We start from the raw sequence: 12,573 nt of genomic DNA, 5'->3' as shown, positions 1-12,573 counted from the left end.
AGAGGGTGTGGAGTCTCCTTCCCTGGAGAGATTCCAAACCCACTCTGTGGGTCTGGAATGTGATTCTGACAGATTTAATATATGATCTGTCATCTTTTGGTTTTGTTCTAGAATTGTAGTGATTCCTTTTCCTCAGAGGGGAAAAAAAATCACACAAACACAGAATGGTGGGGGTTGGAAGGGGCTTCTGGAGATCATCTGGTCCAACCCCTCTGGCCAAAGCAGGTTCACCTGGAGCAAGTTACACAGGACTGCATCCAGGCGGGTTCTGAACATCTCCAGAGATGGAGACTCCACATCCTCTCTGGGCAGGAACCTCCTGTGTTCCAGCTTATGCCTGTTGCCCCTTGTCCTATCGCTGGCCACCATTGAAAAGAGTCTGGCCCCATCCTCCTGCCCTTTAGATATTTATAGACATTGATCAGGTCCCCTCTTAGTCTGCTCTTCTCCAGGCTAAATCAAACTTAGTAATGTATAACTTGCATAAACTCCATTCTTCTTGCAGTGGAGGTTGTTAATTGTATTCAGCCTGGAAGTGCCCCTCTGCTGATGACTGTGCTTTCTTACAGCCATTGTAACTTTGCATGGTGACAGCTCAGCACATGGTAATTCTGTTCCATACAAACGCAACCCTAGGCTGAGCTTCTGCAACATGAAACCTACGACCCCAAAAAGTACTTGTGGAAAGCAGCTCTGGCCTCCTTTGATTGAGGACAACCAATGGACAACACTGATCAGGAAAGGGAACTGAGTGTGCAGTTTCAAAGCATTTCTTCAGTGCCTGTACCCAAAGATGCTGAAGATGTAAATCATGTTGAGGAAGGCCAGGCCACAAAGCTCTTTTCCTGCTTGAATGACTGCTCAATTCAGTAATAACTGTTTCTCATGTCTTATAAAATTTGCTGCAATATAGCTTTTGTAAGAGCTGTGAAATTTAGTGTTTACCTTTTGTGCTCTTTTACTCTGCTTGTTGCTATTTTAAATTATATGTAGATTCAGAAATTCCGCAGTAGCCAGCTCCAGTCCATTCTGATGTGTTTTCTATAGGCTCTAATTAGTATGAATTCAGGATGATCTGTTCAACCATTTCAAGCATTTCTGCTTCACTTACAGTAGCCATGGTCCCACTGTAACTTACTATGGCTATTATAAACTTCATCAGCTTCTGCAGAATTATTTATGTTGGCCACAACTTATAAAACAGGACGTTCATGATGATGATGTCTGCACAATTACTGGTGCTATTTGTGTTTACCATTAGCTTCTAGAATCTGTTGACTGTCATGACATAGGTATTTTGTATTTTGGATGGCCTACCTTTTCATTTTGAACTCACTGTTGCTAATGCCACCCGTCTCCTTAATTTAACTGTGAAAGGGATTTCCTGCAGCTAGAGGTGGATGCTTTCAGCAGAACAGAACTGGACGCTGCAGAAAGTGTTTATTCCTTTGTGCATGTCTGACATAGGTGAAGGAGGGAGGGCAATCCAGAGTATATCTGCTTTTTCCAAACCTTTTCTTCCCCTCCCTTAAGATGCAACTTGACTGTCAAGAACTGGAGAGGGTTCTGAATGGCTCTAAAACTCTGCTTTAAGCGACTGTTGCTCATCAATATAAAATGCTGTCTCTGATTTTTTCCTTCTGGAAGCCCATCTTGATGCCAGTTTAGTCTGAGAAGTAGTTAATTCATGGGCAGGGTATCCAGCTGGGTCTCTTGTACAGCTGGGGGTACTGGCTCATGAATCCTGCTTTGTTTAAAACACAGTGATCAGTCAAGGGTCAAAACCTAAATTCCAGGGATGAGACCAATTCAAATTCCTTGTTGTCTTGCTCACTTCCTAGACCAGATGTATCCATCTGGATTAGAAATGTTGATTTGATTGTGTTATTTGCAAGCAGCAATTTTGTTTTGTTATGTTCTATGATAGCCCCAGGACTATTTGTGCTTGGCAGAAGTGGGTTAGTCATACTGGAGAGTAATTTGCAGTGTTTTGGGATAATGAGGAAGGGTGATCTCACTGAAAAATTAGATCATGCTAATTGCTTAAAATGTGAGACTTTCTTTCCCTTTTCTGTCTGCATATAGGAAAAAAAATCATAGGTGGGAATACAAGCTTTTGACTTATTAAAGCACAGAGTGTGCATGAAGGAAACTAAATGGCCCAAGATATTTTAGTATTTGTCTAAAACTTCCCCTCAGAAATTTTTTTTGTTCACTTTTGGTGAGCAAAAATATTGCAGCAAACTTATGTCCAGCTTCTGTAACTTCTTAAGTTACCATCCCTGGGAGGAGTCTAGTGACTGCATGTGGTTTACTCACTGTGTAGGAACAGTACTGACTCTGAACATCTCACCATGGCTTCACAATGTCCTGCCTATCCTCTAAGCTGCAGGCTGTTACCATATCCCGCTGTGGGACACAAACTTTGTAATTAGATGGGCAAGAATTCATTAGGCTTGGCTGAAGGGTAGAACCACCTTAAGCTGCTGCTAAGATGATTACATCTATCAGTTTATCCATACTATAAATCTCCTGAGGAATTTTGCTTCCTTGTCTCTATTGATTGTTTTGGTGTTAAACAACTACTTTAGTTGTGTTTAACTTCAGTTTTCTTTTAACCAAAACTTGCCCTTTTAGGTATTGATTTTAAAATGGATTTCAACCAGCTGGAGTTCTGAGAGTAATACCTTTTCATCATTGACTTGCTTTTTAAACATTACTCATTTGTTAACCTTTTTTCACTGTCAATATAAAAAGGCAGACTTCAGAGGAGGAATTCAATTGTTGCTATGTTTATGATGAAAGGAATTTTAAAAACCAGTATTCTGTCAGTGCTCTTTCCTTTTTATGATTCTTGGGTTTATTTATTGATTACTTATTCAGTGAATTATTGAGTATACATTCTGAGATGTATCTCATTGTCTTCATAAACGCTTAATGTCCACACATGACTTTATTCTAGAAAGGAGGATAAATGGTTGTATTTCTGAAATAGAGATTTCTAAATAATTATGGATAGAACTGGTAATGCTTCTTATGCTTAAGTTGCTTCACTTATTTTTGTAAAAACTAATTTTCAGTTGCTTTCAGTAAGTTTGCTGGACTTCATCATCTTGGGCTGGGTGTCTGCAGGCTGAGATCATATTCTGCTGTTAAAATTTAATTTAAAGTCAGTAATTAGATTTTCTCTAATATAACCAAGAGATTCTAACTGAGTACATGGTTTTCCTCTGGAACTTGATGTTTTGCTGAGGTGTTATCCTGAGATAAGGGATGCATCTCCTGTTCGATTAATATTCACTCCAGTAAATAGTCTGATAAGCCTTAGTATACACTGCCTTAACAGAACCACAGCTGGCAACTAAATCCTCTGAAAGCCCAGTGGTGCTAGGTGTGTTCATCACATCACACAGCACTGGATGTGCCACAATATTGATGACAGTCTTTGTACATGTTCATCCAGCCACTGTGAGACCAGAAACTCAAGAGTAGAGAGCCGAGAGTTCAGTCTGTCCAAGCTCTGAGCCCTCACTGCGTGGCTCTGGTGAATTTATTCCTGCCTCAGTTATGAAGCCATTTGGAAAATAAGTAACAGTTGTCCCTGTGCTCTAACCTAAAGGATTGAAGCCTGCTCATGATTCAGGTTGGGCTTAGTGCATGGTTTTGTATAGCAGAGTTCTACTTTTTCAGCCTTTTGGAGTAAATTTTTAAAACCACATTACAGGGACTTCAAAAATGCAAAGCCAAACATCCAAACATTGGGAAAAGCCAGAATAGTACGCTTTTACCTAAATAGGCTTATACTGTTTTTTTCCACAGGAGCTCTGATTCATTCAACGCATGAAATAGTGCTTTGCAAAAAACTTGAAGTGATGCCGTTTGGACCAGCCTCTCTATTTGACTTCTATCATGCTGTCTCTTTCTTACGGACTTGCTGTTAATGAAGTTGAGTTCCAATAGAGAACTGAATTCTCTATTAATAAATAATTTTAGAAGAAACCCTTCTTTCTAATTCTAAAAAAAATCTCCTTTAGCAACTAATTGCGTGTTTGCAACAATTGCAACAATTTTCTCTTGTTTTAGATGTCAGAATTGTCTGCAAAGATCAGATGTGCCGAAACAGTCTCCACAGCTGACCTGGCAATCAGCTAGAGCTGTGCCTTGAATATCATGAGTACTGTGAAAATGCAAAGTACAACTATGATTCATTTTACGGCATGGACATAGGTGATTCGGCGCTTACTGTTGAAATAGTTAAGAGATAACAAGGAGAATAAATAGAATCGCTGTAATTATTTATTGACATTCAACATCATGCTACACCTCCCAAATTTGTGCTCTATTGATGAAATCTTTGGACGCTTATTTTCTTCTGTTGATCTAAATGTGTGGTATTTGCATTGTTCTTGAGCTGGTTTTTTTTGGAGTATGAATTAGGAAATATATTGAAACCCTTTAAAGCTATTTGTGAAACCAACTAAAACAAATGCTGGTAGTATGTAAGAGCACCTTTGCACGACTATGTAACTCAGACCATAGGAAGAGTTAATTAAAGCACTGCCTCTTTGATACAGATCTATTTTGATGGTCTGAATATAGAGTAATTTCTTCAAAGTGAAACAGATCTGCATCTAGTTTTTTCTTTATCAGTTTGTACACTTTCCACGTGAGGATGTTGTTTGCATGCCTTATTGTAAGGACAGGACTTTATCCTGGAAAGGAAAGTCTCTCCCTCTCTTTCTTTTTAAATCTGCGTAAGCAGCCATCTAGCTTTTAGGAGTCCTCAATACATTCTGTCACTGGATAGACAATCTTAAAAATGACAGCAGTTACTTGTTTTGCTTGGTTTCATCTCCTGAGTAGCTTTCTGAAGTATGCAATTTATGCTTTTTCACTTGCAAATAGTAATTCTTAAAAATGGGTGGAGGGTGGAGAAACCTTTGGCACGTTTAAATTTTGGCACAATTCAAAGAATGTTGTGATGTGACAAACTGGTGAGATCTTCCAGGGATCTTTAGGTATTTTGGAATTTTTATGATTGAGATCATCTGAGCATGAAACTTCGTGTTTTAATATTTAGTTTGAAAGGCATACAGATCTTGCTTGGGGAGAGGAGTGTGGTTGGTTGGTGGGTTTTTTTAACAGCTTCAGTTACTTGGGAGTGAAGACGTAGCCACATCAACTATTTTCAACATAAACAAATGCTTATGGTTAAATGATGGGGACCTTTCAAACTCAGCATTGAGAACACTTCTATATGGTGAACAGTTTTAACAGACGAGGCCGTTACAAAGCTCCTGTTGAGAAGTTCGCTGTCTAAGTGTTATGGTTTGCCTGTTTATAAACGTCAGTAGAGTATTCTGTCTTGGTGGCTGCAGTAAATGCATTTAATCTGAACTATTCAAAAGCTCCATAGCCATTTTCACTCTTCATGCTTTAAATGAATTCAAAGTTTTGATAATGAAAGTAATTAAACATCAATTTCTCTGATAATATTTCTGTGCAGTGCACGTGAAGGTACTGTATAGGAACATGCATTAGGTTTATTTTCCTATCCTGAATCCCCAAAAGTTTTTAACTTTTCCAAAAGAAGTACACAACATAGTAAAACCCACATTAAAATGATCATTCACTCAAATTTGAAGAGCCAGGCCTCTCACAATTCACCTCCATTGGCCTCTATTGTTAAATTAGTAATTTCACATATTTAAATATTGATCATATTGCAGATGTTAGGAGGTGAAAACACGAGCCTGGAGCTGCCAGCTGTCTGCACTGCCTTCAACTCTATGTAACAGCCTGAGCAGTTTACTGGGGAACCACCTATATAAGCTTTGGGGCTTTTTTTAATCTGATGGTAGTTCCTGTCTTCTCCAAATGCAGTGAGCCTCCTTTCTTGATCTGTATATATTGAAAAAGTAACGTGTCTACAACATGCTCAGCTGCTTGACTCAGCCTGGCTTCCATCCAACTAAATTTCAGAGAAATTTGTGAACATTGGAAATTTGTGTGAATACAGTGGACATGGGCACTCAAGTGAACTGCTGCCTCTACAGGCAAATGTCAGCTCCTTCTTCCCACCCTGAGCAGCATCCTGCCTCACCACCCTCATTCACAGTGTACATGTCTTGCCATAAATCATTCATTTAGGCTGGACAGGTGTTTATATTTGGTCCCTGTGGCAGTCACGTAGTCGCTCACGATACTATGCCTCTCCTTACTTCCTTGTAAGAACTCCAGTTAACGAGAGATATCTTGCTCTGTGCATCTGCCGTTAACACACACTTCCCACTGTTGGGATTTCATTATGTCTTCTGGAGCGCCAAAGAACTGAGCAAGGTTTTTGTATCTTTTTAAACCCCTCCCTACTCCTGCATTTCTACATTGTTTGTAATGTTCTTTAGACAAAAAGGGACAGATTGTGACCTCGGCTAATGAATAAATCAGCTCCATCTGTCCACCCAGAGATAGCCTTGTAGCACAGTAGGGCTTAAGGGCATATTTGTACTGTGCAGCGTGGTTAAAAATATCTAAGCTGATTCCAAGTAATCTGGTGTGTTCACACAGTTCAATGCAGTATTACTGGCCTGGTGCTGGGCCAGGGTGTAGGTAATGGTGGCTCTGAGCAAATCCGGTTTGCTCTGAGAGGGCATTGGGGACCTTGTTAATATTTATAAATAACTAAAGGGCGGGTGTCAAGAGGATGGGGCCAGACTCTTTTTAGTGGTGGCCAGCGATAGGACAAGGGGCAATGGGCACAAGCTGGAACACAGGAGATTCCACTTAAACATGAGGAAAAACTTCTTCACTGTGAGGGTGCCAGAGCCCTGGGACAGGCTGCCCAGAGAGGGTGTGGAGTCTCCTTCTCTGGAGATGTTCAAACCCACCTGGATGCAGCCATGTGTAACCTGCTTTGGCAGGGGGGTTGGACTGGATGATCTCCAGAGGTTCTTTCCAACACCCACCATCCTGTGATTCTGTGATCACTGGTGGGGCAGATACATGTTCTTGCTACTCGAGGTCGCTTGTATCCTGCCGTGTGATCCTGCAGTGCTCGGTATGCTGTGTCTGCTCATGTGTTACATGGGCACAAAGCTGCGTATTGAGTACTCGAGACATGCTGTCCTACTCAAGATCTTGCTTAGTGTATGCTTCTACTACATGTGGTCTTTTTCTGAAGGGTTAAGAGATGCAGATGAGAGCATAATCTTCCAAAATTTTGCAAGAGCTCTGAAACTGCATCTCCACAACCTTTGGCAAATTTCTTTGCCCTCACTCACTTGATAGCAGAGTTAGGCTGCCTGGCTAGGTTTCCATGAAGTGTTTTGAGGAGGGGATGTGCCATCTGAGTTCTTGGTGAAGCCTTTAAGTTTGTATCATCTAGTGGTTTGTCCATGTTAGAAAAATTTTGATTGGTGTCTTCATAACTGGGCTCTGATTCTCAGCATAAGCAAAGATTTCAGATCTGATAGTTTGCTGCCTCTAAAAGGGAGCTATCTCACCCGTCATCACACTCGCATCACTCAGCTTCTGCTAGAACAGTACTTGTTGGACTCCTGATACCACCACTTAATCCAACAGCAAAATAACCAAAACTCCCATCCTATCCCCCCCCCAAACCCTTCCACTCCAAACCTGGGTATTTTTGTTGTTAGTCATTTGAACTGTCTCACGGAAGCTTTTTAGCATCACAGATGGTTGAAGGAAGGAAGGAAGGAAGGAAGAAAGAAAGAAAGAAAGAAAGAAAGAAAGAAAGAAAGAAATGGATGAGGACAGATGGAAGGGCCTGACATGTCCCCCTTCCAGGAGCAGTGAGGTGTCAGCCTGAAGAACAGAGCTGAGGTGCTCTCCCTTGGGACCAAAGCCATCCACCTTTCTTGTGTTGTGCCTTGTTTAAATAGCTCACATTGAGATGCTTTGTTTCCATATAATACTTTTAACATAATTTTCCCCTATCCCTGGATTTCTTTTTTTTCCCTATTTCTAATCTTTTGTTCTTATGTCACTTTGCTGCAGCTTCTGTAATCTCCTCTTGTCTTTTTTGCCACTTGGTGTTTATGCTAGCGGTCCTTTACTGACACTTTACTATCCTTGATGTAGTGTGTCCTGGTTTTTGCTAGGATTCAAATGCAAAGCACCTTTGTTTTCCCCTTGCTCTGGTGGTTTGTGTTATGGTGAAATAATTCACACAGCTGGCCTGTTTGTGGGTACTTGGATCAGAGAGGTGTTTGGAATAGAATTTGACTTTGCATTTCCAGAGAGGCTTTTGGCAGACATGCTCTGTTACATTGACTTTTTCTGTTCATTCCTTGCATGATTTTTTGACAGATCATTTACTATGACTTTTACCCCAAATATGCAAAGCTTCCATTACTATGTGTTTCAATTTGCTGTAGTTTACTTTTAGTTTAAGCCCATGCAAGTCCTGATACAACGAGCTACTATAATTTTTCTTGCAAATAATTTTGCTCGAGCTGTTTACACAATGAGGGGGAAAAAAACAGCTCAGCTTTATTGTGTCCCCTGAAAAGGAGATTTGCCAATGATTTCAATGGGAGAAAGAGCAGGTAGTGAAAGTCAGTGAAAAATTAGTTTTAAGAAAGTTCCTCTCCCTGCTTAGAGCAGTACATTTACGTGGCTGTTATTTACATACTACTTGTACAGAAGTCATCGGTATATGGAAAAGCAAGCTCTCAAAAGTTTTTGTTTTCCTGTTGAACTGTGAGATAAATAACTTGCCTCCCAAATATGTATATGTGTAAATATATAAATATTTCTTTTCATATGAGCAAGACTGTGGCCTTTTTTACATTGCTGTTGGAAGAACATATTTTCTATTTATTGTTCTACAAATGGCATCCAAAATACTACATGTTCATATCATTGAGGAAGGAATTTCTCTGTTCAGAAAGTGATTTTTTTATAGGTAGGTATTTACATACACAGACATACATGCTTGTGATTTATCAACTGACAGATGGGGATTGCCATATATATTACTAAAAATCACATGTAACTTCTTATTAGAGAAATTCTTTAAATGACAAAAACATGGAAGCAGGGTCAGGCTCATACTGACTACGTCTACAATCCATGGAAACATATTTGACTTAAAAATATGTGCAACAGATTTGTTTCCTCCTTAGTTTGTCACAGCACAGCTGCAGAGGTGAGATTTTCTTTTAAAGGCTTTACTAAGATTCAGAATTGGCCTTTTCTTACTATTTGCTCCCAGTTTAAATAGTGGATGGGTGATTTATTCCTATACAAATTGAATCGTTGGGCTTGAAAGTCTTTCTTTAAATGTTTGTTGGAAAATTCTTCTGGAGACTTGATAATGCCATTACTTTAAAATTTTCAATTTTTCTATCATGTTTTGCTTCTGTTTGATGTAAGAAATTGCTGCCCGTGCAGTTCGGCTCTGAAACTGATACCTCTGTGCCAGTCTTTAGAGCACCACCCATCTTCCGACCTGTGCACAGCAAGAAATACAAGTTTGTGTGTTTAAAATGCTGCAGGAACCAAATTCAATATGCAGGAGCTCTTTCCAGCTGTTGAATATGGAACATGTACTTTTAAAATTCATGAATGTTATGCATGTTTTTCCAGTTAGAATATGGGTTATAAATATTAACTGGGGCAGTGATTCCAGTGATGAAGTTGCAGATGCACACCAAGGAAACTTGTCAGTGGTTTAATCCTTTTTATAATTATTCATCATTACAAAAATTCTTTCAATTAAAAAAGATTTGAAAGTTACATTTAGGGCTTTGTAACAGTTAAAATTTTTCTGTTTATGATTTATGCACATTTAATATTTGCAAATGTGCAAAAAAAAATGTTACTGCACAATTTTGTTGGAAAAGATACTATGGAATGGGTCTGCATTTTTTGAAAAGAAATTCCTCTCTTTTTTTTTTGTTTTCGTCTCCAGAGGGATATAAGAGACTTTGAGGAGGAGCAGAGCATTTGCTTTCTCCACATTTCAAACCATGTTAAAATCTCCACATAATCCTAGTGTCTGTCAAGGCATGAACTGTATAGACATTTATTCTGGTAGTTTCAGTTCCTTGAAGGATGCAGTGAGAGCATTGCTTTGGTTCAGTGACGGGTCCTGGGGCACTGGTGCTGGCAGCCCTTGCCCCTTAACCAGTAGTGGGGAGCAGAGCCTTTCCGTGGAGCAACCTCTTGGCACCATGGTTAGCTGTGGGCACAGCCACAGTGTCCGAGATGATGGCAGGTACTCCAAACAGTTCTGCTCTAGTTTCTTAATGAGAGCAGGATCACACCCTTAACATTAGGAATGTGATAAGCGAAGATGCACTTTTTTATTATTCATCTTTATAATTCTCAACATTGGCTTAGAAGTTTCATTTTATCAAAAGATTTTAACTTGCTCAGTTTAAGCTATATGCATTCTTCAGATCTCCCGAGTCTGTGAATTTGCAAAATGAGAAATACACTATGCTTAATGATTTTCATGTTCCCCAAGTAGTATGCTAATTGTGTTGGGTTTTTTTTGTTTGTTTTTTTTTAAAGAATAGTTGCATACATTAAGACCTATCTCAATTTTGCATGTTTTTACCAAAACTATTTTTGTCTTTTCCACACCTGGCACTTCAACAAAAGTAAACAGAAAGGAGAAATAACTTAGCATGGTGTCTACATGCTTGCTTTGTTTTGTTTTGTTTTTTAATTTTATGATATTCAGAGCAACTGTGGTTGGGGTTTAATGTATTGAGCAGGAAGGGATATGCTTATAGCAGGAACTCAAGGGAAAAGTGAGCAGCAGATATCTCAAAAATTATAGTGTTTTACACTTAATGGATTATTTTTTCAAAGTACATCATTCCATACGCTGTATAAACCAGACAGCACAATGTAGATTACTGCTTTTGGGGTGGGAGGAGGAGGAGTTTAGTTCATCACTGGTGGGCATAGTTATTCTTATTTTCCCAAATTAATTTATTTGGGGATGAATGTTAAGAGCTGTTTAGAATCAGATGGTTAACAATGATTCCAGGATGCTCTGCTAGGCTATAAATCTCCCCGGGGACCAGGGACTACATATCAGTCGCAACCTAGCGTAAGCAGAGAAGACAAGAGATTGAACTTACGTTTGACAGTACTGCGGGACTCCTGGAACCCAGCTGTCTCTGAACCCCAGCCCAGGGCTTCACACTCGCGCTCCTCCCCTTGCCCATGCCTGGCACTCGTGCTTGCAGCTCCTCTGCTCTTTTCTGCCAGCCAGCACATCTTCCAGAGCCCCACGCTGCGCTTACGCCCATCCTCCAGCGTCTGATATACCCAGTTGGGAGTAAAGGCAGCTGCGTTGTTAAGAATAAGTGAGACCAGGGCTACCAACACAGCTGTGGCTACCAGTTTCTGGACAGTCATATCTGACTGTCAGCTTGCTGCCAGTCTCTATTTGCAGAAGACACAAGGTCTCAATCAGCTGCAGCACATTGAACTTGGGCTTGAAAGAGTGGCAGCTTCGCAAGGGTGTTACAGAGGGCTAGAGGACATCACCGTTCATTCTCAAAGTCAACTCCAGAGGTGTTTCTGATCAAGGAAATGAGGCTTTTGCGAGGTAGGTAGGAGAATTCCATAAAATGAAAACACAAAGCTTTTTTAAGTCCTTCCCAGCTTTGGCTTATCCACCTTCTTGCACTTTGATAAGTAAAGCCAGTGCTGTGATGAACTGAATGACAGGGAGGTCCATTCCTTGGGAGACAAGGCGAATCCAGAAAGAATCCAGTCTTGAGGCAGGAGAGCCTGAGCTGCTGCTGAGGCAGAGGCGGGGATGCTCGCCAGCAGCGTGCCAAGCGTGCGGGTCCTCCGAGCCAACCAGCACCGCTCCGAAAGCCTGGTTTTCTGCTACAAACTTCAGAATATCCCACCAACCATGACAAATGTTATTCTTTCAAAGCCAAGCTGGACTGGAGAGGAAAGCTGTCATCCCAAAGGAGCTCAGCACGTTTGGAGTATCTCGAGGAGTTTGCTCTGCCCTGTCCCTCTCTGAAGATCCGAGCTGCGAGTGCAGGGAGCGGAGAACAGCCACTGCTGTGAGGAAAAGGCCCCCCCACCGCTCCACCGAGAGGAAATGGCTGTTTTTGTGGCTGTTTTTGGTGAGCCTCAGGGCGTAGTCGACTGCAACAAACAGAGCCACTGCCACAGCAGTCAAACATTAACAGGATGTGTTTCCTGAAAGGAAAAGACTATGGAGACTTCTAAAGTTGTACCTCCTCCCCTCGGAGAGCCCCCCTCCCCGCCTTACTCCTCCTACCCTCCCCAAAGCTGGGCTGCACATCGCAGAGGTCCTCCCTGAAAGGGCAAAAAAGAAACCCCCAGCCTCAACCCTCGGAGCATCAGGTCTGCAGAAACGGCTTGAGGAGAGGGATTTTGAAATGGTTTTTACTGAAAGCAAAACAATTTTGGGGTTAGCTGTCGAACAGCATGATGAAAGTTGGGGGGGGGAGGGCACTGATGTCCCTCGTCCTCTCTGTGATCCGAGAAGGGAACATGGCAGAGAAATAGAATACAGAAAATCTCGAGATTCTCAACCTGATAAAC

At 40.9% G+C, this 12,573-nt stretch overlaps 1 protein-coding gene across 1 annotated transcript in view; it reads right to left on the bottom strand.

Annotated features, from left to right (window-relative positions):
* TMEM204 (transmembrane protein 204) overlaps positions 1-11,397 on the bottom strand; it is a 27,907-nt gene extending 16,510 nt beyond the window's left edge. The window contains 1 exon segment of the mRNA XM_010177427.1: positions 11,118-11,397. Within this exon segment, the coding sequence (XP_010175729.1) occupies positions 11,118-11,397 (280 nt within the window).
* Positions 11,398-12,573: the final 1,176 nt, after the last annotated feature.

The sequence above is a fragment of the Antrostomus carolinensis genome, unplaced genomic scaffold (assembly GCF_000700745.2).
Source record: "Antrostomus carolinensis isolate BGI_N321 unplaced genomic scaffold, ASM70074v2 scaffold21401, whole genome shotgun sequence".
Lineage (NCBI taxonomy): Eukaryota > Metazoa > Chordata > Aves > Caprimulgiformes > Caprimulgidae > Antrostomus > Antrostomus carolinensis.
The sequence above is the reverse complement of the archived record's forward strand: the minus strand, read 5'-3'. Positions and strand labels throughout refer to the sequence as shown.